The sequence below is a fragment of the Petaurus breviceps genome, unplaced genomic scaffold (genome assembly GCF_028583685.1).
Source record: "Petaurus breviceps papuanus isolate PSGF00001 unplaced genomic scaffold, PetGlider_PUasm1.0 171, whole genome shotgun sequence".
In the NCBI taxonomy this organism is placed as follows: domain Eukaryota; kingdom Metazoa; phylum Chordata; class Mammalia; order Diprotodontia; family Petauridae; genus Petaurus; species Petaurus breviceps.
The window spans coordinates 26972820-26999095 of NW_027185754.1; the positions used below are offsets into that span (position 1 = coordinate 26972820).

Consider the following 26276-nt stretch of genomic DNA (forward strand, 5'->3'; position numbering starts at 1 on the left):
TAGTTTCGATAAGTGGTTTTATTACTGGTTAGATTTTACAAATTCTGATATTCGAACAGACGTCCACCTTAAAATTCTAAAACAACAACAGAACCAATGAAGGGGTGTTGTGTGTGTGTGTTTGTGTGTGTGTATGTGTGTGTGTGTTTTGTTTGTTTGTAGAACTATTCAAAGTAACAAACTTTTTTTAAACATTTTTGCTCTGGTCATAAATATACAGAGAGAAAAGGAGGCAAGAGAGAAAATGGACATGGGAAATCCAGTATGTAGATAAAACAGTATATAAGGCACGTGGCAGTCTTTGAAATACAAGAAGCTCTAGCCAACTTAAATTAATTCTTGTTTTCCTTGCTCAGTCAGTCCACAAAACTGTACAGTTACACAAATGTTGTGTTGCGGATAGATCTTCCAAGTTAATTTTCAGTCCACACTCTGTAGTTACCAGAACACTCATTTTTCCCCCTCTGTTTCCAGGCGAGATCCTAAAATGTGGTTAGTTAGTTGCTCAAAGCCTCTATTTAAAATACACTTGGAATTCAACTAAAAGATAATTTCTTTTTTAAAGAAATTATTGGGAAAGCGTCATCAGAAAAGGTTTGTAAGAGTTGTCTGTGTTGGACTCCTGGACTCATGGCCCTCCAGGCTCCCAGGCACGGAAGTTAAGACAGATGTCACAGTTGGCATTGTGGGATTAGTCAAGTCCGTGAGGGTGGTAGGGGTGCTGGAGGGGCTCATAGATGCGTTGGAAATCTCTGAGGCTGGGCCCGATGGGGTCCCCGTCTGTAGTGTGGAGTCTGAGGTCTTGTCCACCCCCGTGTTCTCCTGGCGTAGAAGGTTCCGCCTGAATTTAGCTCTGGCATTCTGAAACCAGACCTGAAACAATTAGACAGAACAGCCAGAGTTTACAAGCCTGCAATGAAGAAAGAAAGAAAGAAAGAAAGAAAGAAAGAAAGAAAGAAAGAAAGAAAGAAAGAAAGAAAGAAAGAAAGAAAGAAAGAAAGAAAGAAAGAAAGAAAGAAAGAAAGAAAGAAAGAAAGAAAGAAAGAAAGAAAGAAAGAAAGAAAGAAAGAAAGAAAGAAAGAAAGAAAGAAAGAAAGAGAGAGAGAAAGAAAGAAAGAAAGAAAGAAAGAAAGAAAGAAAGAAAGGAAAGGAAGGAAGGAAGGAAGGAAGGAAGGAAGGAAGGAAGGAAGGAAGGAAGGAAGGAAGATAAAAGAGATAATGAGAAAGAGGAAAAGAGAAAGAAAAGAGAAAAAGAAACGAGAGGAGAAAAGAAAGGGAGAAAAAAAGAAAGAAACCCAATCGACCAGCTTCCCATGGGATCATTTGTTTTTTTTAGCCTCTGTCAGCTGCATTGAATAAGAGCCACCTTCTGGCTTGTACCCAATTCTGTCCAGCTGATTTTGGCCCAGGGCTGCTCTTCAGGCCCACCTGTGTAGATTCGGCCCAAATATCTAAGGGAAGGGGTGAGTTGAGGCAATTATCTGACTAATTCAGACCCAAGAAATCTTGCAATTGTAGGAACAGTATCGTGAGGAACTGAATAAAACAGAATTCAGCAGAACAAGGGCCCTGGATCTGAGATGCCCCTGCCATGTCTCTCTAGATATCTTTGAGTAAGGGTACATCATACTCAAAATACTCTTTGAAAAAAAATATTGCTTGAATTTACTTTTTATATGTGTATACACATACCTAGCATATACTGCATAGACATCCATATACATATATATTCATATTTATCTACCCACATATGTCCAAGACATGTGTGTATATGTACGTGCATATCCACATATAGCCATGTATGTGTATAAACATGTGTGCACAATTCCATGGGTACCTCCACATATATACACATGCATATATACAGTGCATATGCATACATGCAGATTGTACATGAGGATCTATATATTCATTGTACATTTATATGTGCATATATGGATAATCCACTATGTCCATACATATACTCGCATGTGCACACAGAATATTGTTCACATATCCCTGTGTGTGGTTGTATAGATATAAGTACATGTGCACATGCACATCTAAACATACAAATGTTTGAAGACAAACACAAACATCAAACATAGGCACATACACATATAAACAAATACTTATATCCACACACATGTAATACTTAGTGAAAATAAATGATGTTAGGACGTGAAAACTTCAGAAAGGTCAAGGATCACTGGTCTAGATGATTTTTTTTAAGTTTCTACTGACCTTGGGGTTCTACTACCATTATCACTTGACCACTCTCCCCACCCTCCAAGGGGGAAAAAGCAAGAACTTTCAGAAAAGATGTCAGTGACTATTTTCCCTGTTTCCATCCATGCTGGCAACTATTTTTTTTTTACATTTGTGATAGAGACATTGAGAGAAATTTAATGTTTCCCCTTGTCTCTCCTTTCCAGACCACTATAAATCTTTGTTCTTAGGACCCCTGTTGTTCCCCAAGCCCTTGATATAAAAGTTCCCTTTCTGGGAAAAAAAAGCCATTTATTAGGTGATATTCATTGCGCCTTGATTTTGATTCAGTTTTAAAAATCCTATCTGATCACATCTGGGGGAAGTAAAAAGAGGGACTTGAGGGATTCTCTTAACAGAGCTCTCTCTCTCCTTCTGTCTACCTTCCCACATATATATATATGTCCAAGGGCTGAAGCAAGGGATGAAAGATGATGGTGGCGGTGGTGGCAGTAGTGGTGGTGATAATATGATGCTGCTGAAGCTGATGACTTCACAGCAACAAGGGAAACAACTCACATTTCTAGAGCATTTTAAGATGTACAAAACACTGTCCTTACAGCTGTCCTGTGAGGTAAGAAGGAAAAGTATGACTGTTCCCATTTTACAGATGGAGAAGCTGAAGAACAGAGGAGTTAAATGGCTTGCCTAGGATCATGGAGTTACTAAGAATGGAAAGTAAGATTGGAGTTCAAGTCTTTTGACTCTAAAGCTATATCTGTCTCTAATGGAAGGAGCCAGAACTCCTGGCTGAGCCTCAGTTTCCCTTTGCTTTTAATCCAATGGTGGTCCCATAATCCAGCACCACTTGTGGCTCCTTATGTCCCCATGGTGCTCCCTGGCTGGACCTTCACCCCTGCCATCCAGACAAAGTTATTTCCTTACAGAAACGCACTAAGAAACTGTTCCTTCCAAGTTCAGGATACTCAAAGAATACTCCTTGTGTATTCAAGAGCCTTGCAAATAAAAATATACAAACATTAACCTGCCTGCCCCACAGGGGCCACCCCGGACTTTGGGGAAGTGAGCATATCAGTGATGTACACATTTTTTTTTACAGCTTTGTCCTGCAGAAATGATTAAATCAAATGGCTTTTGATGAGAGTGAGTGCTGAAAAAAAAAAGGATACTTAGCTCCTAGACCCAGTTCTGCCATTAAATTACTGGATTACCTGGGGCAAGACTTTTGCCTCTTTGGTTGCCCCATCTGTAAAAGGGGGAAGTTAGAGTAGATGATCGCCAAGGTCCCCTCCATCCCTAATATTCCATGTCCAAAATTTCTTATAGGGTTAACACTGTATGTTCTAAAAGTCTTTTCCCTAAGGTCCTTTGGTTTTGAACTCCAGGTTTTCTAACAGTTGTCATCGGTTGTTTTCATTAGCTTCACACTCTTTTTTGAGGCATAAGTGAAGAGTTAAGTGACTTGACCAGGGTCACATAGCTAGTAAGTGCCTGAGGCTGGATTGGAACTGAGGTCCTCTTGACTCCAGGACTGGTTCTCTACTCACTGTGCACCACCTAGCTGCCCTTAACTTCACATACTTCTGAACTGTCTTTTTACAACCTTCTCCCCAGATACTTGCTCAAATATAGGCCTTTCACAAATATTAGGCCACAACCCCCACAATAAGATGTCCTTGAAAGAAAAAAATATAAAATGCTTTTTAATTTATTATATAAATAAAAATTAATAATAATAATTGGCCATACTCCAGTTTCAAACAAGCTATTTCTGGAGGGGTGGGGGGAGTACAGCCTATATTTGGACCAATTTGGGCTTCAGATTCCAAAACAATCATTATTAGTATTTTGCCTAAGCAGCTACAATGGTCTTTGAGTAACAATCAAGCTTTTCAAGTTAAATCAGCCTAAACAGGATTCTGGGATATAAGCTGGTCGTTAGGAGTGATAGTTCCTTCTTACTGTCATGTTTATCTTTGGCATGGATCCAATGATCTGTAGATTATTTAATCTTAGGGATGATCTAATGTTGCCTCCAAAATGAGGTGAGGAAATTGAAACACAAAGAGGAGAAATCACCTGCTTATGGTTAAGTTTTTGAGCTGGTATAGACCTGTTTGGACCTCTGGAATCTCAGTCTAGTATTCTTTCCACCATGGCAGGGTTATTATTGACTGCCTCCATGAGATAGATCAATGGTTCACTTCTCCCATTTTGCAACTGAGGTGATAGAGGTCCAGGAGAGTTAAATCAGCTGCCCCCAGGTCACAGAATGACAGAGGCAAAGCTTAAACCTCTGGAATCCACAACTGGTCAGCAGCTATTCATCTGCTTACACCTACTGGGACTATCTGGCCTGATCTGAAATGGGAAATGAACCATACTTCTTCCTTAGGGAGAACAAAGAAAATGCCACTTAATTTTTAAATATAATAATATTAATCACCAGGAACTATTAAAGAATCTGCCACTGTGGATGCTGATTAACTCAGGCTAGGAAATAAACCAGAATCAGGAGGACTCACTGATGGACTGCAGCAAATGAAAGATCTCCCAGAGATTGAGGTAGTTATGACTAGCAGAGAACATGATGGCCACTTTGGAACTGTCCTGAAAGGGGAGGAAAGTAGGCTCCTAAGATATTCCTGGGGACTGAGAAATAGTCTCTCCTTATTTATGCCCCTTATTAGTTCTTTACGCATACTCAATTTATTTCCCCTCATAGAACCTCAGTTTCTTCATCTACAAAATGGGGATAATAATCCTTAGACCAGCTCCCTCTTGAGAATATGAGAAAAGTAATATAAACTGTAGAGTGCTAGGAAATGTGAACTAGTAACATTATTACCATTATTTTTGCTGCTATTATGCAAAAATTGCTGGAGATTCCTTCTTTGCCAAGAGCTTTTAGACATAGTTATATGCCACTCTGGGATACTGCTTTCTGCAATTAGACTACAACCTAAGAGGCTAAATCCTACCCCTACCACATTTTAGCTGATCAAAAGAAGTGTGTTAATATATAACCACCTAGAAAACATAATAAGCAAATAACAAAGGATAGGAACAAGACCTATGATTTCAATACCATAGGAAACTCCTATAAGAGGATATTATTCCCTATACCTATGTGGCTCAGCATCTTTTCTACAATTTTTAGTCTTAAAAAGTTGCCTAGGGATGGCTAGGTGGCACAGTGAATAGAGCACTGGCCCTGGAGTCAGGAGGACCTGAGTTCAAATCCGACCTCAGACACTTAACACAAAAACTAGCCATGTGACCTTGGGCAAGTCACTTAACCCCAATTGCCCTCCAAAAAGTAAAAAAAAAAAAGTTGCCTACAATGCTAAGGGATTCAGTTACTTGCCTAGAGTTACACAACCAAGTATGTTTCTGAGGTCTTTCTGACTCTGAGATCAGTTTTCTCTCCACTCTACCACACTACCTCTGTAACAAATAAGTGTAATCCTGAAATCTGAGTTTCTGTACATAAATTAGTGTGCAATTACCCATCTATCTATCTCCACATCAACATTACTCTATACTCCCTGGAATCTCTTTTTTGCCCTGTGAAGGGTTAAAAGGGGGGAGTAAAGATCTCTTTGGGCAGCTAGGTGTTGAAGTAGATAGAGTGCCAGACCTGGAGTCAGAAAGACTCATCTTTCTGAATTCAAATCTGGCCTCAGAAACTTACTAGCTGTGTGAGCTTGGGCAAGTCACTTAACACTGCTTGCCTCAGTTTCCTCATCTGTAAAATGAGCTAGAGAAGGACATGGACAAACCACTTCAGTAACTTTGCCAAGAAAACCCCAAATGGGGTCACAACCGAAACAAGTGAACAACAACAAAATATCCATTTTGCAGGGGAAGCAGACAACCCTGAGATGCCCAAAACTGTGTATGGATGGAGCTGGTGGAGATAGCCCCAATCTGGCCAAGAAGGGAGAGGAAACATCATAATGGAAAGAATACTGGAGGGCACAGTCAGGAGGCATGAATTCTATGAAGGCCTGGCTCTGCCACTAACTTGTGATTTACCTTAAGCAAGAAAGTCACCTCTTCATTCCTGGTTTCAGTTTCCTCAACTGTAGAATGAGCAAACTGAATTAGATAATCTCTTAGGTCCCTCCTAACCCTAACATTCTATGTTATATGTCAGTGTCCTAACAGTCTACATTAGTCTCTAAGATACTCCATGTTCTAAGGTCCCTTCCTACAAGTTCTTAACAGTCTATATCCTAAGAGCTCTTTCAGGCCTACTGTTACAACACTATGTTCTAACATCCTATACTGTAAGACCCTTCTTGTTCTAATATTCTAGGATTCTAAGGAAGAATCCTCAATTACTCCATAGTCCTTGAATTCTATGAGATGGGGCAAGCAAGGTTATTGGCATAATGAATTTGGATAGAATGCTCCAGAGAGAAATGGAGCCTATGAAGAAGGAATTTGTCCTGTTTGCCCTATCTAGTGGAGGGAGAACAGCACCTGAAAATTCTGGTGATATATTTGCTCAGCTTTGGGGAATTCACCACCCTCTGCCATTACCTTCTCTAATAACTCAGAGCAACTGGAATCTAATTGCCAGATGCTCTGGGATCTCTTCCTTTACCTCCCTGCTCAATGATACTTCCATCATTGGTCAAGAAGGGGCAGAGAAAAAGAGTTCAAATCTGTACTTTTCTCCCTCCTCAAGGAAGCTGGCTAAGGACAGAGGCTGAGTCAAAAAAAAGAGAGTGTAGACATCTTGGGATTTCATTGATTCTGCTTCTTCATAGTCAAATATTCTTGAAGGTAAGTGTATAACTGAGCCCTAAGTAGCAGCTCACAATATCACAAGATCTAGAGCCAGAAGGGGACCCTTAACTTAAAGCATGAGTCCCCTTGAACATCTCTTGACAAGTGGTTATCTAACATCTGTTTGAACACCTGACAAAAAACCCACTGTTTCATGAGGTAGCCAGCTTTCACTTTTAGAAGGTCTTCCTTATTTGGGGTTGAAATCCACTTCCCTGAAACTTCCATCTATTAGTCCTGCTTTTGCTCACAGGAATCAAACAGAATAAGTTCACTCCATTTCCCAATAGGTAACACAGGAAATCCCCATTCTGGTCCTCCAGATTAGATGAGGAAGGAGAAGAGATGAACAGACTCCAACTTTCCTGGTCTTTCTTTTAAGACTCCAGAGTGGGAGACACCAACTTATCATCATATCAACACCACACATAGATTTTGAACCTATTGTGTACAGCAGCTCATTGGTCAGGCTCTGAGTGGCAGAAAGATCATGGTTCATAGATGGTTAAAGGTGGAAGGAAGGGACTTTAGCTGAGGGAATGTTAGGATTTAGAATGCAAGCTGTTAATGCTGGAAGAAAAGTGGGAATATAGAATGTTAGACCTGGAAAGGATCTATTAAAATGGGTCTACAATTTAGAATGCTAGAGCATAGAATAAATGCAGTTAGAGCTTAAAGAAATGTTAGTCTAGCTCCCTTCATTTTACAAATGAGGAAACCAAGGCTCAGGGAGAAGTGACTTGTTCAGAAGGTGAGGGGCAGAGCCATGACACTACCTCCTTTTCTGATTCCCAATGTAAAGCCCAGGCTTCATGGGAAATGGCAGATGCCCAATGATTCTGAAAGCTCTAGTATCCCCCTCATTGATACTTCCCATTTCTTTGGGAGACCTGGGAGCGCCTGTTTGTGGTGGAGTGGTGAGTGTCCATGGGCTGTTCCAGGGTGGACCATCAATGAAGCAAATACTCTCCACCTCTCCCAAATTCCCTTCCCCCTCCTGAAAATAAGGGGTAGAGACACGGAAATCGGATACAAGGGCCACATTTTCTAAGCGTGGGTAATAAAAGAACTAGAAGAAAACCTGAACAAAATTCTAAACAATCCTGTCCCGAGCTGAACTCGGTTGTTCGGGTCTCCTGGGCAACTCCTACGAGCTCCCATCTCTGTTTTCTCTCCCTCTTGCCCTTCTCTCCCCTTCTTTCTCTATGAACCATCCCTACTTCCCGGAGGACATAGGGGAACCGAGGAAGAGGTGACGTAAGGGCTGTGGCTGAGAGTTGATTCTTTTTAAATGGTCAAGGGCCGGTAGTCTCGAACCCAGACAAAGGCAGAAAAGGGAGATAGTAACGGGTCCCCTTGTAGGGGCAGAGGCGCATCAACCCAGGATTGGCTTTTGCAGAGTTCACTCAGCTGACGTCACAAAGTCATCTCTGGGGAGCCGGAGGAAAGAAAGTGACATCTCTCTTCTCCCCTTAATATAGTTCCTCCATCACATAATAATTGAAAAACTTTTTTGGGGTGACTGTTCTTTCAGTCACCAGTCTTCATCTCCCTCACCACTCCAACACTCAGAGAATCCAGACCCCCCCCCACCTACTCCAATCCTACATTTTACAAATGAGGAAAATGGGATCCAGAGAAAGGAAGTACCTTACACTTAGTTAGTATTTAATAATTGTTTGTTGGATTGCCCAAGGTCTCCCAGTTCTTTAAGAAGCAGAGCTGGATTCAGAACTTCAGATTGCAGATTCAATGCTCTTTCCACTACAGCATCGTGTGAAAGAGTAATTAGAAAACTTTCCTAGGGCATTCCCTCCCATTATTCCCAGCTCCATACTTTAGTGACCCCAAACTCCCTCTTCCCGGGATCTGAAACCTCTGAGCTTTCGCCTTTTTCTACAACTCCTCTCCCCTGCATCCGGGACCGCAGCTTCCCCAGGAACTGCAGAAAAGTCCAGTGCCGGACCAAGAGTGAGGGTCTCTCACTGTTGGCTGCAAGAAAGCCTTTTCGACGGGAGCTGTCTTAGGGGTACCCATGCCAACTGGCTCCCCAAGAACGCATCCCAGCGATCGCTCCTCTCCCTGAGTCGGAAATTACAAAGCTGCGCATTAGAAATTAATGCACTTTAATCTTTGAAACAGTCATTTATTATTCATTTCCACCACGGAGGCAAATATGTTCTGTCTGCCCCTGATTGACAAAACAAATGCAAGTTTCTATTTCGTCTTTTTCGGGTAAATATTCAGAGAAGTCTCTGAACTTCCTTAGTGTCTTAATCCAGCGAAGCAATCAGTAGGCTCAACTCAACTCATTTTTGCTTTTCTCTGGAAAGCCTATCCACTACCAAGGTAGGGTGGGGAGACTGAAAGGGTTGGGGAGAGGGAGAAAGACTTAAATGAATAATTACAGTCATCAACATCAGAGGAAACTCAATCCTGAGAGTTACGTGAATAAAAAGAGTCAGAGAGATACTGAGAAACAGAAAGAGACCCCCAGACACAAAACACAGAGATAAAGATACAGACACAGACAGAGGCGGGGAGAAAGGGAGGAGGAGAGACCGAGGAAAGGTCAGAGGTCGGAGTGCAGAGACCAGGTGGGAGCAGGGGGTGAGAGGAGGGAATCGGAACCTCTGGTAAAGACAGAGGGGGACTGAAAAGATAAAAACAGAGGGGAGGGAACAGAACCGGTGGAGAGGAGGAGAGCAAATACAGGCAAACGGTGTGTGTGTGTTGCGCGTTGTAGGCACACAAAATGCCTTTCAGGTTGAATTAAAGTGAGGAACAGAGGTGAGAAAGAAATCTTATATTCTTCAGAATTGAGAGAGACCTCGAAGTCCAGTCCGAAAGACAAAGGGAAAAGGTCGAGAAGAGACTGATGACAGAAGAGTGTAGAATAAGGCAAGAGAAACAGGAAGAATTACTCTCTGGGTCTCGTTTCTCCCGTCTATAAAATTAAGCTAGATTGTCTTTAAGGATCCTTCCAATTCTAAAATCCTATGGTCCTAAGGAGGAGTAGGGGAAAACAGATGGAGAAAGGGACAAAATGACCCCAATGGCAGAGAGACCAAGGTGAAAGAGAAACCGAGACAGAGACAGAAAAAGGCAGAAAGGAGGAAGCGGAAGCAAAAAAGGGGGAGGGGGGGAGAAGGAGGGAGGGATAGGATACTAGAGAAAGTGATCCAAAGGGAGAAGGACCAGAATTTCTCCGAGTTTCTTTTTCTTTTGTGTTTATATGTTTGTTTTTTCACGTATAGGGAGGATTTCTTCCTGGGCTTCCATAGAGCTGATCTTTAACATTACAGAAAGTTCCAACCTATGAGATCTCAGGGGAAACTCCAGAAGCCCACGAGTTTGGGTGTGTGAGCGTGCACTGTGGGTGTATTGTGTGTTCTGTGCTGAGTGTACTGCTATGTGTTGGGTGTGACATATCTCGGGGACTTACTGTGGGTTGCATTTTGTATATTGTATTGTATAACTGTGTAATCTGAGGTAGCCTCCCATTACTTCCCCCACCCCTTACCTGGAGGACTCTCTTGGTGAGACCTGTCTTCTGTGCGAGCTGTTTCAAGTCCTTGGCGTCGGGATTATGGTTTATAGCAAAATAGGACTTCATCGTCCTCAGCTGGTGATGTTTGAAGGAGGTCCGCATTCGCTTAGTTTTCTGGCTGCTGGGGTACTGCTGGTCCCTGTCCAGATGGTCCCCGTCATTTTCGTTGCAGCTCAGTGCTAGAGGGGAGAAAGGTTCAGAGGTGAAGGGTGGAGTGAGGAGGAGGCTTATCCTCTTCTCAGAGTAGGGCAGAAGACATTTCCCTAGAGGAAGCCTTCATCCTTCAAAGTCCAGGGAACCAGAGGTTTCTTCTCATAGGCTACCCAGTCTCAGTCTTCAACAATCCCTGCCCAATCACTAGGCCAACAAAACCTACTAGACTCCCCTTTCCCCTATTGAAATGGAGTAGAATCCAGGTCCTGAAATGTCAGGCTATTGTCAGTCAGCTTCACTGCTCCTTCCAGCCCTTAAACAAATGTACAGGAAAACTATAGTAACCCCTCTGGGTCTCACAGTCATAGCTCCTTGGATCAAAGGATTTAGAGCTTTTTCAAAAGACACAGAGTCCAACCCCTTCCTTTTATAGATGAGGAAACAGAGGCCCAGAGAGGGGAGGTGACTGGCCCCAAATCACACTGCTAGAAAGAAGTAGAACAGGGATTTGAACACAGGCCTTTGTATTCTAAATTGTGTTCTCTTGTTACTACATCAGCATTTGTGAACTTCAGGTAAAGTTTCAAAACTGTGTTCCTATGTTTGTGGTCTATCTGAAGCTGTGGGATAATATAGGACACCTGACTGATCATAAAAATAAATCCGTATGAGTCAGAGATTGAATTCTACTGACATTCAAAGTACATGCATCATAGTAAAGAATGAAGAATCTGAAATATATGTATATGATATATATGACAATTACATAAAATAATAGCAATAGCAGTAACAAAAATATACAGAATAAAATGGAACAGGAAATGAGCATGGAAGCGAACAAGGTATATAAATAATTTTTGTCAAGATTAATATACATTTTAAAAAACAAATTATAAATAATTTAGAGTTTATGGTCTTATTACACTCATTTTGTTTTCTTTAATTATTGTTAAGTTCAGAATAAATTTTATATATAAATATGTGAATTTATTTTAAAAATTATCTACATTATAAAGTTTCCTTCTATGTGCTGGGTGCCACCTAGGCAGAGTTGCCTGCAGTACTACTCTTTTTAGAATTTTAGAACTGGAAGGGAACTTGTCAATCATTGAATCCAGTATTCTCATTTTCTAAGTGAAGAAACTGAGGCCAACAGAGACCTTAGGCATGTCCCTTAACCTCTCTGGACCTCAGAGCCATACTCTAAGGTTCTAAGTTGTAGATTGGTTGGGGAATCAGTAACTGATTAGCTCAAGGTCATGCAACTAGGACTTGTTAGAGCCAAGATTTCAACCCCAATCTTCTGTCTCTAGATACAGGACCCTTTCAAAGGAACCAGCCACCACAGGAAAGAATAAACTTCCCTATCCCTAGGCAAACCAACTTCTCTGTAGCTAACAGACCTATTGCCTTCACTACCTCCATGCTGTTCAGACACTGGCCTGGGCTCACAAATACTCCTCAGCCAGGAACAGAAAGGTGTCCTATTCCCTATACACTTTCCAGCTAGGGAATGAATTCAGTGGTTTCCACAAAGCTTAGTTATTACACCCAAAAGGGGGTAGGGAGTAATCCTTTCACAGTCAGTGAGAAGTTCCTTCCACAAGAGGCCAGGTCACAGCTTGGCAGGGGGCTCAGGTCACAGCTACCACCCACTATGGGACCACAAAGCAAGATGTCCTTTGCACCCCCTGCCCCAAGGACCAACAGAACAAGGTCCTTCCCTTTGTCAATAATCCTCCAAGAAGGGCCCTGCCCCACCACCAAGATCCCACAGAACACACTCTTTCTACAACCCCCCATAAGCCACTGAGTAGGGTCTCCCTCTTCCAAGATTCCTCAGGGTATAGACCACCTGGGAGAACCCTTAGGATCAGGCCTGGGACTAGAGCCAAAGAAGGGGGGAGAACACAGGGGTGCAATTTGGGGGATGGAAGGGGAGGAGGAGCTTAGTCCTTTAAAACAAGTTCCTGCCATTTAACAAGGAGTCAAAGGATAGTCCTTAAATGTGGTTTCAGAGAAATAATAGCTCCCATTCCTATAGTGTTTTAAGGCTTACAAAGCTGGAGTCTATTCTTCACAATGGTCTTATGAGGTAGAGAGTACAAGCATTATTATTCCCATCTTACTGATGAGGAAACTGAAGCTCTGAACAAAAAGTGAATTGCTTAGCTAGTAAGTGTCAGAGCTGGGACTCTGGCCCAGCTCCCCTAACCTAAGTTCAACCCCAAATTTGCCAGTTACTTCCAATGTGCCTAAGAAAAGGGGTGAGCTCAGAAACATATAATTTATTTTATTCTTACTGATCTTAGTGCCCATCTGAGGTGACAGGAAAGGGGGGAAACAAGGAGAAAGGGAAGCAGCTCACAATGATAAGAATAATGGTTTGCATGTACATAGGACTTTCAAGTTTGCTTTCATATACAACATCTCATTTGATCCTCACAACAGCCTAGTGAGGTGCTCCAGTCTTTACAGATGATGACATTGAGGCTCAAGAAGGTTAAAAAACTTGTCTAGAATTACAATGCCAGGAAATGTGTTTTGGAGTTTGAGTTGAAGTCTTACTCACAAGTAAACAAGTCTCTCCAGAGGGTGGGCTGGGAGCAGAACTGGGACATAATTTTGTGGACCTCAGACAAAAAGTTGAAAACTGTATCAACCTGATGCTTGAAAACTGTGCTCACATGTGCTTCTGACCAGGAGCCTCCTCTACAATCATTCCCATTTCTATAGCATTCCAGGATTTACAAAATGTTTCTCTCCTATGAGGTAGGCAGGCAGGCTATATTGATCAAAAAGGGACCCTGGATTTTGTTGGTGTAGGAGTTCCCTCTATCAACTGAAATCCCAACGAATCCACAACTTAGAAGGTTAGAGTGTGTCTCTGAGGTCCAGAGAGGTTAAGAGACATGCCTAAGGTCCCTCTGCTAGTGAGCATCAGAGGTGAGATTTGAACTAGGGTCTTCTTGATTCCAACTCCAGCACTCTATTCACCACCTATCCCTTCTTCTGTTATAGGGATAGTACAAAATTTGTTATCATTTTTCAAATGAGGAATTTGAGGTTTAGGAAGCTGAAGGGGCTTGCTTATGGTCACAAACTAGTATATATCATATATGATACTCTAAGTCAGGTCTCATTCCCTTGGACATTTTATGGTCATTGATCTTGATCTCAAAGGAACCTTAGAAATCATCCAGTCCAACTGATGGTTACATTCCATAGATGATGAAACTGAAGCCCAGAGATGTGAAATAAATGCCCTTAGTTCACAAAGCAAGAGACAGGATTTGAATCCAGGTCCAAAGTGCAGTGGTGTGCTTCCCACTATATGGCTCTGTCTCTCATAATATATGCTATTTTATTTGTCACCAAATAAATATGCAGGGGCCTTGGAGGGCAGGATTTTCTGGCATAAAAAGGACACACATTTTGAAAAGTCATGTTTAAAGAGTCTATCCATGTGTCTCTTTGACTATCCTTAGTCCCAGGTTGGCTTGAAGGGAGGGAATGTCGAGGAGGGAAAACACTGAACCATCTACAGCTGCTCCCTCAGGCACATTCTCAAGGGGTTTCTCTCAGTTCTTCCCAGGACAGTGCCTCCTCCTTCCCTCCCTCCCGGACTTCTGTTAATGAGCTCTGCTGGGGGCCTTTGCTGGCCCAGTGTGCCCTTGGGAACCTTCCTGAGGTAGGCCTGGAGAAGGGGGTGGGGGGAGGGAGGTGGGGTAGTCCAAAGGGAAAGAAACTCCTTTGAGGAAGGGAAGGGCAGAGCAGAATAGGAAGGAGGTAGGAGGTGCCTGAAAAGCAAGGCCCCTTCAAGGGTTCGAACTGGGAGAAAGGACAGAACAGAAAGAAATAGGAATAAGAGCAAGATACTAAGGAGGGATAAGAAAGTGAACAAGGAAAAACTCTCTTCCATTCTACAAGCAGGAAGACCAGAAAAGGGGAAGGAGGCAGTGTAGTTTAACAGAAGGGGTCTGGCTCTGTGACCTTTGAAAATCATTTAACCACTTTGAGACTTAACTTTCTTATCTGCAGAATGGGCATAATACTATTAACACAACCTACCTAACCTTTAAAGTGAAACAGACCTGTGTATTGGGCACAAGAGAAGCTGTTCTGGATAGTCTGGCTGAGGCCTAGCCTATGCTAGGGAAGAAGACGGGGAAAACAGGACAGGAGGTGATGAAGGGAGCTAGGAAAATCCAGAGATGGGGGAGATTGTGGTTAAGAAGGAATCAGTCAGGGATCGAGAGAGTGAGAAGAAGCAGGGAGGTGGGGGGAAACGTGAGATCAGGTAGAGGTTGAAGTTGGAAGACGGGACTGAAGTCCCCGGAAGGAGAGTATGAGGGAGAGAGAGGGTTAAGGGGAAGAAGAATGAGAGGAGGTCAGAGTAAAGGAAGAATGGGGCAGGGAGAGAAACTGGGAGGTGGGGGAAGGGATGGAATGAAGAGGGGAAAGGGGAGTTGAGGGATTAGTTCGGGAAAAGGAAGATTGGGACGGGAGGGAAGTCGGAGAAGGGGGAGATGGGGTGGGGGAAGCGTGGGTAAAGGGGAGAGGGTGGGGAGGGCTTTGGCTTTCTTTTTCCCTCTCAATTAGGCCAATTCAATAGAGCTAAAGAGCTCGTAAAATCATGAATAATTTACTCGTGATCTGTTATTAACCCATCGGGTTTCCAGCTCTTGTCGCGGGGACTGAACCTGTAATCAAATCTGACTTCGCCTCATTTTACTAAAGACGAGATTGTAGGTTCAATTGTCTAAATAATGGATTGGAATCAAATCAGTAATTATGCCGCCAGGCAAAAAAAGGGGGGGGGGGTTGTTGGTGGAAGGAATAAGTCACCGCCTTCCGGCCAGAGCTGTTTGCCCGGCCCCAAAGTCTGCCCGCCAAGCTGCTCCCGAGCTGCCTTGGAGCGCCCGACTCGGCCAGGCCAACCCCATGCTGTGCTGGGCTCAGAGCTCCCCAAGGGACCGGGCGTGGCTCTCCTTCTGGTTACCAGCAGCACCAACCCCACCCCCCTAGCCTTCCCTCTCTTCTTCCTGGCCTCCCCCACGATCTGGCCAAAATCGCTCAGCCCATAACCCTCCCCTCAACCCACCACCACCACCACCTCCCAGAGCGCAAGCAGGCCCCCTCCCCCCTGCCCGCGCTGGGGCCCAGAAAAAAGGAGGGGGGAGAACTGGAGAGATTTCTGAGGAGCTGGGCCACAAGGGTCCTGCCCTTTTTCATGCTTTACCCAGACTATCAGAACAGTGGGGGGAGATAGAAGAGTTTCTGATGAATTTCTGTGCAAACTCGGAGGGGTAAGTGGGACTCCTGTGCCCTTGACAAACCTGGCCCTGCTCTTGCTGGATCCTATAGGATCATACAATGTCAAACTGAAAAGGAACTTTAGAGATTATCCTAGTCCAGCCCCATTTTATAGAGGGGGAAAAGGAGAACTAAAGAGGGAAGTAACTACACAGGTAGCAAATAGCAGAGACCAAAGTCATCACATTTGATTTGAATCATTCAGTCTGATTTTCCAAGGATAGCTTCAGACAGTTATCCCCCCACACATGCACAGACAAACTATATACAAGCCAAAGACCATATATGTGTGTGTATTATACATGTATATAACATACATATATAATATACATACATATACGTTTAACTCTCTAGCTTCAGGCAGACCACCATCTCAGTCTTGATTTGCTTCTGTAGGGATTGAGGGCTCCCATTTCTATAAAGTTTACAAAACACTTTTCTTGAAATGGTCCTGGGAATAGGTAGAGGCTACCTTCTCATTTCACAAATGAGGAAACTGAGGCTCAGAGAGAAGTGGCTAGCCCACAAATCATACATCTGTTAAGTGTCAACTTTAGGATTTCAGCTCCTCCTAATTTTCTAAATTCAGTCTTTTCCACTACACAATGAGACCCCTGCTGGGCTGAGTGACCTTGTGTCATCATCCAGGCAAACCCATATATTTGGGCTTCTCCAAACGCATTCCTTCCCTGGCTAGGGCCCCCTGCTCCAAACCAGGCTCCAAATCACTTGCCGGTCTAAAGTCTCTTCACTACGAGAATGAGCTTTTGGCTTACGCTAGGAGTGAGGGGAGACATTGACTATTCAGAGTCCTTGGTAATATGACGGTCACATCTCTCCCCATTCCTTTTCTGGGTAATTTTAGCTTCTTTCATGCGAATAGGAATAGACTCATCTCACAAAACACTCATCTCACATTTCTATCACATTGTAAGGTACAAAGTACTTTCCTCAGAACATTCCCATGAGGCAAGGAAGCAGTATCCCATTTTTCATAGATAAGAAAACTGAGGTTTTTCTTGCCCAAGGTCAAACAAAAAGGAAATGTCAAGTCCCAATTCCAACCCCCAAACTCCTGACTCCAAGCTTACAGTCTTTCCACTACACCATTTGGCCTCTAAAAGGGGACAGAAACTAAAATGAAAAAAGAAAAAAATTTCTGAATCGAAGGAGACTAGGGCCGACCTGCAGAGATGCCGCTTTCCTGGGAAACACTGAAAAATGGCCCGATGTTCAGACATCAATTCAGCAGTCCCTCTTCTACCTCTCTCACTCCCCCCCCCCCGCCCCCGAAAACAAAACAAAATTTCAAAACTATCCTCCAGCATCTCACTCCTTTTCAACAAGTGAAGGAGGATGAACGACAACAGGGGCAGCAAACTCTTTAAGGGGGAAAAAAGAGACGAGAAAGAAGGGAGGGGGAGGAGGGAGACGAGGAGGGGGGGGAGAGAATGGATCTTTTTGAAGTCTTGGCTTCCTTCTAAGCTATTCTCCACTTGTCAGCCTTCATCCACATCTCAAACCCGCCAGCCAGTCTTCTACCTCACAGAGATACCAGCCGGGGGGGGAGGAGGAAGAAGCGAAAAATCTCTCCCATTTACTCTACAATTTAATTCTCAACGCGGCTCCAATTGCTCCTCCCTGCACCTACCTTAAGGGGGAAAAAAAAAATCCCACCACCACACACACGCCACCCGTAGGGAATAGAGGTCTCAGGAACTGGTCCTAACTTCTACCTCAACCTGTCCACACTTAGAACTGCTTTTAAATATATGCAGATTTCAGTTTTATCTGAGAAAGTCAGGACGCAGCTTCAGTTTCATCCTCACCGGGGGAAAGGAAAAAACACCAGGCTCAGTGGGAGAAAGAAGCCAAGTCAAAACTATAACACTCAAACTAAAAAAGCAACCCTTCCCTTCTTCAATTTTCCAAATCCATGTTCTTTGCATTCAAGATTCACGGATTCTGATTCTGGATTTAATATTTCAAACAGAGGTACACGAAATTCATCCTCCTCCCCCATCTTGAAAAAAAAAAAATCCCACCAACTCTCCAGCCCATTTCTTCGATGCTTGATAAAGCTTCAAAATCGCCACTGAACATAGATCATCTATACAGATGTGCTCCATCGCATTTTAATCGAAGTAAAACCGCCTTAACATCGCTTCCCCTCACCCCCACTCCCCACTCTCTAAGACAGCTGAAAAAAAAAAATAGTTTTGTTAGCAGTTGTACATTAGACTGAGAGGAGAAAGACAAAAACCTCCCGGAACCGGTTATCTCAAAAACGAAATTAAAAAAAAAATTACAAATAAACTCTATCCATTTAGAAAGCCAGGGGGATCGTAAAGCTTTCCGAACCTGTCCATACCTCAGGCAGATGTCGACGGTTTAATTTACTACTTATCAGAACCTCAACATCTGCCGTCTAAAGGAAGGTAGCAGGAGGAGGTGCGGGGGGAGGCGGGAGCAGAATGAAAGGCAGAGTCCTGCAAAAATTAGGGAAGAGAGATACTTTCTGAAAGCAAGAAGACTGAACCGAGACTTGTGGAACTCTCTGCTAGGGAGAAGCGTAGAGTAGAAAGAATAGTGCACACAGAAAACCTGGGTTCGAGTCACAATTTTTGTTAGCTGTGTGACTTTGGGCAAGTCACTTCCATTCCCTGGACCTGTTTTCTGATTAGCAAAAAATGGGGATAATAAGACCTTGCATTTCCTATCACTGCATGGCGTTTCCAAGGAAGTGCTTTAAAAATCTTAAAGGGATAGAGAAATGGGAGCTATAGTTATTTAAACTGTTGATGATCCACCCTTCCCATCTCTCTCCATCTCCAACACGCCCGCAGTTCGTTCCCGGAGCCAGGGGTACAGAATCAGGTCAGTCCCACTGCTTCCCTGGTCCCACATTTCGGGGAATATATTCCCTCTAGTACCAGGCTATAGCTCCGCAGTTTAAGGAGAAAAGTGTTCAATGCACCCAGCACACTGGTTTCTCAGGTACCGCGGAGAGCGGGCGAGGACGGCAGGGGGCTGCTCCCAGGAAAGGGAGGGGGGGGGAGCTGGAAGACTCGTAGCCTGAGTCGAGGGGCACCTGGTAAAACCAGACGAGATCGAGAATGGGAAACAGGATGGTTCCCTTCCCACATCACTGACTTGGCGCCTTCTGATCCCCCCTATTCTCCAAATCCCGAAAAGTGATCCCTTCCGCCTTCACCAACAGCAGGTCAGCGGTAAGGTCGAATTTCTTACTTTTAAATCCGCCGCCGCCCCCCACCCTCCGCCCCACTTGCCAGCCTGTGGTCCACTACTCCTCACAGTCTGCCGTCGCCTCCCCCCCTCCTGCCCCACATGGGCATGGGCCGGAAGCCCCTTCCCTGTCATCTATCTTGTTAAGGCCTCAGCAAGTCCGCTCTCAGCTTCTCTCCAGACTGGGCCCTGTCCTGCCGGCGCCTTACACTAACCAGACCTTGACTCGAGGTCCGCCTGGCTGCAGGTCTGAGTCCCCAGCCTGGGCCTCTCTCCACTCCCCGCTCAGCCTGGGCACCTGCTCCCAGCCTCAGCGCTTAGCTCCTGCAGCTCCCAAGTCGCTCTTCCCCAGCCTAGCTTGGGCCTCGACCGCTCTGCCGCTCTCCTCCCCAAACCCACCCCCCAAAGGCGAACAACCAAAATCAGTTCTCGACCTTCGGAAACTCGAGCTTCACATTTCGGTTTTTCAGGTTTCAGCTCCAGCTATGCTTCTCGCTCTCTGAACTTCCAGCCCGGGCACCTGCTTCCCCGCTCTGCACCAGGCTCTTAGAGCCCCTGCACAAGCTCCCTGCCCCGGCTGCTCCTACAGGAGCTCAGGCATCCGCAGGCAGCCAGCACACTATGTTGTCTTGCAAGATTCCCCCAGAGGGGCTTCCTGGTCCTCGAAAGTGAGAATTTACCATCTCTGGCCTTCATTTTTCAGCTCCAGCCACATTTTTCTGCTCCCTCCCCTCCAGCTTCCCGCACCTGCTCCCCCGAACTCCCCGGGCCTCTGCAGCTCCCAGACCTGGCTTCTCTCGCCAGGGTCGACCCTTGCAGACTGGGCTAACGTGCCCCCCTCCTAGCGGAGCTACCAAAGGGAATTCACAGCCCGGCCCTCGGAAGTGCTAATTTACAAGCTCTGCCTGCCTTCCAGATTTCAGTTCCAACTACCCTTCTTTTCTCCCCTTCTACCTACTAATCATGAAAAGTTTCCCCTCCTGTTTTCTCCTTAACCAAATGACCTCGCTTCCAATCTCCCTCCTTCCAGATGATGGGGGTGGAGGGTAGGGGATGGGGGTGGGGAAAGAGACCAAAAGTCGAACAACGTCCAAAGACCAATTCATAATAAGTTCCCATAGCTTTGAGGTGTTGCGTCCCCACCCACCCAAGTTCCAGAGGACAGCAAGCGCAAGGGCAGTGAGGGTGAGGAGGTCAAGAAATTAACGCGTCCCATTTAATCCCAAGCGGTTAAAGTATGTACGGGGAAAAGGCGGGGCAAGGTGGAAATAGGTGGCAGAAGTGCCTAGGGAACTGCAGTCACGGACCATCTGGACAGGCCTACCGACAGACACGATCACAGAGCGCTTGTTCTCCCAGTAGCGACTTTCCCCCACTTCCCGGCGCTGCGCCTCGCGGGAGGAAGTCAGACCTCTGGGGGGCTAGGGAGGCCAGAGAAAGTCACTTCTTACCTGCATTGTAGGCAGCCAGGTCCGCTCCAGGCCCTGGGCTCTTCCGTTTCCGAGGCCGTCCCTTCTGCACTGTGCCCACGCCGTTGTAGTAGGGGAGGCCCAAGGTATTGGCCCCGCCGGCGCCCAAACCCGAGCCCTTGGCTGCAGCAGCCGCAGCCGCTGCCGCCGCAGCCGCCACATCCGCGTGGTTGAAATGGGCCTGGTAGTCACCCTGCAGCAGCGCCTCGAAGTGCAGCCGGCAGTAGACCAGGCTATCCTTCATTCCAAAGTGGTCGCCCGTGGTCAGCATCTTGTTGCACGTGGTGCAGGTGAAGCAGTTGAGATGGTAAACCAGGTCCCGGGCTCGCATCACCATCTCTGATGCTGAGATGCCCAGGTGACAACGGGCACAGCGTTGCACAGAGAACCGCCTGGGATAAGGAAAGAAGGAAAACTATTTGGGAAGGTGGCTCCCTCTACTCCTTATCCGTCTGATCAAACCCGTCGTGCTCCCCACCCCCACCCCCCTAGCATTCCACCCAATGCCAGATTCTTCCCTATTATCCAGTAGACTAATGGGACCGAGTAGGCCTGGAAGTCTGCAAGGTACTGGGTTCCAAGAGTCTATCCCTACCCTAGGTCTTGTCCTAGGATTCCTCAGTCTCTCTCCTTCTGACACAACACCCCCACCTTTACCTGCCTTCACCAGAAAGCTCTCTGTTTCTCCCAGTGCTTGTGCAAGACCCAAGAGAGCCCCCAGTTAGCTCCCACTCCTGCCCTCCTCAAAGTTGTCAACACCGGGGACCAAGGGACTTGTCACATGCCCTTCCCCTTCCCCCACCCTCCGCCAGCACCTCCCACGCCACTACCAGTGAGCAATACAGACCCCTGAAACAAGAGGGAGTTTGAGATAGAGAAAGAAGAAAGATTGAAAGAATATAAGAGAAAGTAAAAGGAGAAAGGTGATTAAAATTAAAAACAAAATGGAAAACCCTAAACAGCAAGTGAGAGGGAAAAGTGAAAGGAGAGAGGAGAAAAGAGAGAAGAGAGAGGAGATGAGAGGGAGAGAGAAAGACAGAGATTTTTCCATCAAAATTTATTTTCTATCCTATCCACACCCAGCAGCTCCCAATCACTCTGATAGATCCAGAAATCTCTGGAAACCTTTTCCCAAGGATCTCCCGTAGCCTCCAACACTAAGTCTAAATATGGCGGGGGAGGGGAGTGGAGGATGCCTACTTCTGAGTCTCCTGAGACTAAAGGGAAAAGCGAATGGAGGCCAAGGGAGACGCTCCTTTTTAGTTTCACTTAAACTTCCAAGTGGGGCAAGGAAGGGAGGGACTCTGCCTTTGTCCATCCTTTAAGGAGTCCATCCCCACCCCCACCCTTTTCATTTCAGGACAGAAACATCCCCCACATCCGCTTCCCCAGGGCAGCTTAGGCCGGGCTAAGTTCACCGCGCTCAGTTTAGGATGGGGCGCCGGGCTCTGGTACCTGTAATAGTCTTCCTTGCAGTAAATGCTGCCGTCCTTGCTGAAGCAGGTGAGCTCCGACTCCAGGTTGAGTTTACACTCACAGCACTTCAGGCAACGCATGTGCCACTGTTTGTCCACTGCCAGTAGGTAGTAGCGGTCGGAGATCTTACCTCCGCAGCCCGCGCAGAGCGCGGCCCGGTCACTGCTGATGGACGGCATGGTCTGTGGGGAAAAGAGGGCACAGTTAGCCCAAGCCAGGGTCGGTGTCACCTGAAGGCGGCTACCCGGATCCTTTCTCCCCAGGCCAGAGCACGCCTCCCCACTACAACCTACCACCGATACTACTCCAAATGCTGCCCTCTTCCTCTACTGTCTCCCCCAAAGTGGGAAAGGTACCCTAAGGTTTAGTAAGGCCGATGAGCCTAAAGAAAGAGAAACTTTTACCCCGGGGCTGGGGAAAAGGACCCCAACCCCCACCTCGTAGCCGGCGTGAAACCAGACGCCCCAAAGCGGCGCCTTGCTCGCGACCTCTGCCTCCTCTTCGGCCCTGGTCCCAGTCTCTGGGTCTCTCTCCTCCCCTCTCACTCCAGATCTCTTCCTCCCAATCGCCTTCGCTAGCTCTCGCCCTCTCCTTCCTCCCCCTCACCCCCCTTTCTCAGAGTCGCCCTCTCCCTCCCTTTCTCTTTTCCTCCCTCCCTCTCTCGCTCGCCCTCCCCCTCCCTTTCTCCAGGATGGCTTTGGGGCTGGGGTCTTTAACTCGCCCTACACTGGAAGATGGCGGGGGGTAAGGGAGGAACCAGTGGAAGGAGTGAAGCACCCCCCTCCATAAAATGTTTTACCCCCCTGGGTCTCACGAGTGATTTTAAAGGGGTTATTTAAATAGTTTGTGTTCCCCGAAACATCATGATTTCCAGACTGATTTTCTTGAACTCTTTTGGGGGCGGTTTTTCCTCCTCTTTCCTTCCCTCTCCCCAACCCTGGAGGGAGGGAGGGAGAGAGAGAGAGAGAGAGAGAGAGAGAGAGAGAGAGAGAGAGAGAGAGAGAGAGAGAGAGAGAGAGAGAGAGAGAGAGAATTAAAATATAGTGAGCCCCACACGGCTTTGGAAGTCCGAGGATAGAGAGGAGTCAGACTAATATCGCTAATGTGAGTCAGGCGTTTGAATTCAAACCAGGATCTGGAGAAATACATACATACATACATACATATATATATATACATATATGTGTGTGTGTATATATAATATATATATATATATTCTGGCCCCCTTTCTTCTACTGCAAGCGAACCACAAACCCCTAGGCCCTACAGCTGAGACAGCACCTTTCTGGGACCTTCCTCACCACCCACCCATCCCTACACACACATTACCAGACCAGACCTTTTTCCACCACAGAAAGGTCCAACTTTCACAGGAGACTGGCCAAGGGGTCTGTCACCCCAACAACAGCGGTTCCGTGACCAACAAACAGTCCACTACTCGTAACTCCTTCCCCAGAGCCCTCTCTGCCCGATAAAAGACCCCTTGTTGCCTTCCTGTCCCCAGAGGCACCAAGTTCTTGCGAGGAGGAATAGACAGCCTTCAAAATGCCCCCACTCCTTCGGCCCACAACTCCAGCCCTACCCCGCGGAGTCTCTAATTTATTTTGTCTAATAAGAACGAGCGTTGGGAAAGGAAGGCCGCCTTGCCCCGGATCCAGGCACAGCTCCGCAGAGAAATCGCAAAAGCTGGGCCAGGTTATTTTTTTCTCCCCAAAGGTCACGCCCGAGCCGGACGCTGGGCCTGGCCTGCTCTGGGGACTGGGAAGGGGCCTGCCGGCCTGTCCGAAACCCTGGGATCCCGCGGTCTGGGCTAGCCCAGATCCCCAAGCCGCATCTGGGGACCCAAGGAGAGGGGCGGGTGCCCTTTAAAAACGCTGCCGCCCAACTTTGGGGCTCCCCCCTCCAGGGCTGGAGAAAGAAGGGTGGCAACCGCCCGGCGCTTGTCTCCCCCACACACACCCCTGGCAGACACACACCCTCCCAGATCCAAGACCCCCTAGATAGGGATAGAAGGCGCCGAAAGACAGACAACGAAGCCCTCGCGCCCGAAGTAATCAATCCTTTGCGGGAATAGTAAGCCAGGTTTTGCCCCTCCGATTCCACGCAGTGGCTGGAGGCTAAAGGGAGCGGGGCTGGGAAAATAAAAAGGCAAGAAGCCAGGGAAGCTCCTACAGCCCGGAGCCCGGAGCCCGGAGCCCGGAGCTCGGAGCCCGGAGCCCTGAGCCCAGAGCCTGGAGCCGAACGGAGAATATAAACTGACGGCGGATTGTGCCGGCTATTTCTTTCTTCCAAAACCCGGGTCCTGGCTGCCACAAGGACCAAGGCCCCTCTGGTTGCCCCAGGACGAGAACTAAAGGAGGACTGAGCGCTGGGCACAAACCAAACTCGGGGGACGCCATGGTGGGGGAGAGGACGGGTGTTCCCCGACCTTTCACCCCACGCCACCCAAAGGAGGCAGGTAGTCCTTGTCCTGGGCCCAATTGGGCCCCTGGTTCTCCCACATCGGGAGAAATGCTAGGCGTTTTCTCTCGTCCTTCTTTCTCGTTTTCCATCTCTTTCCTAGGGGGGAGCCGAAGCCCAACAGAAAGCCCTTCTCCCTGGGTTGAGGGAATGTTGCTGAGGGCTCGGCTCCTTGCCGCCCCAGCCTGGGCTTCTGAACCCCGGGCCCAGCGAAGAGCGCTCCGGAAAGTACACAGCTCACTTTCCCCAAAACTTCGATGAGCACCCAGAAGAGGAGGTGCGGGAATCGCCAGTTCCGCGTCTCTCCACACGCTCACCCCAACCCCGAGATCGTAACTCCCAGTCAAAGTCTGCTCCTTTCTGCGCCATCTCCCCAAGTCCTTTCCTCCTAGATCCCTCAAAGCAAACACGGGTATGAGGTGGTTGATCTGCCTTCTCCTGTTGGCAGTCCGCGGCAAGTGTGTGTGTGTGTGTGTGTGTGTGTGTGTGTGTGTGTGAGGAGGGGGGGTGCAGAAGAACTGGAATCAGCATTTAGGGGTGATATCGTCTCCCTCCTCTGCCCCACAACCTTCCCTCTCCCTGTCTTGTCCTGCCCTCCGCATACACCCCTTTCCCTCCTCCCCAGCCCGTGCGCCTACCGTCTCCGTCTCGCCCCGGTCTATGGCTGAGCTGATGGCTGGCGCTTCGCTCTTGGCCCTGCGGTCCATTTCGTCGATGACCCCGTGCACTTCAGGGCCCGACAGGCTGTGGAAGAGCATCTCGGCGGGGCCGGGTCCCCCGGCCGGAGAGAGGAGGAAAACGAGGAGGCTGTGGCTGAGACGCGGGAGAGGGAGCTGGAGGCGCCGCGGGAGGCTGGGGGTGGAGGGAAGGTGGGAGGCGGCTGGCTGGCCCGCGAGTGCTGGGGGCTCACCCTGGACCGGAATTCCTCCGGGGGTCGGTTCGCCCTGCGCTCGGGAATGTTAGCGGGCCAGGAGCATCCCTCCTCCCACCGCCTCCCGGGCTGGGCTCTCCTTCGCCCCAGCCCAGCCCCGCCCAAGCCCAGCTCCCCTCAGCCCCCCGGGCTGTCAGCGCTGCTTGGAGCAGCCGGCTGAAGGGAGCGGTTCTTTGCGCATGGTCTGCCCGAGTCCCCTCCCGGACGTGCCCCAGGCCTGGGCACCTACATAGCTAGAAGTCTCGGTCACTGAGGGGCAAAGCTGAGGGGATTTGGGGAGAAGGGGAGGCTCAGGAGCGATGGTTAGATTTCGAGCCCGGGGACCCAGGGAGGAGGGCAATGGCCAACGCCCCCTCTGGGCGCCCTCAGTCGACTGGCATTGTCGATTGGCCTCGGGGTCAGGGTCTAGAGCCCTCGGCTATGGGCGCTGCGCGAAGCCAGGAGGTCGCAAAGTCTGCGAGGCTGGGTTCTCTCCTCAAACTCCGCCGGTGCCTCTCCAGGGGAGGGGAGGGAAGGGGAGGAGCTAGGGAATACCAAAAGGCAGGCAAGAGATAAGAGTCAAGAGATGGAGGTAACGATGAGTCCCCTTTCCAAAAGCGAATCCCCACCCCCCACCCCAAGTGTCCCGCGTCTCCAAATGCGCCCTGCTCTGCTTATTGTGCCTCTGGCT

At 47.3% G+C, this 26276-nt stretch overlaps 1 protein-coding gene across 1 annotated transcript; it reads right to left on the reverse strand.

Annotated features, from left to right (window-relative positions):
• On the reverse strand, positions 1-25539 carry LHX2 (LIM homeobox 2). Its single transcript, XM_069082837.1, has 5 exons — positions 25314-25539; positions 22195-22397; positions 20722-21131; positions 10529-10734; positions 1-873 (listed from the first exon to the last, which is right to left on the reverse strand). Exons 1-5 carry the CDS (start codon positions 25431-25433, stop codon positions 586-588), a joined length of 1227 nt encoding a protein of 408 aa, XP_068938938.1. The 5' UTR covers positions 25434-25539; the 3' UTR covers positions 1-585.
• Between the last annotated feature and the right edge of the window lie 737 nt (positions 25540-26276).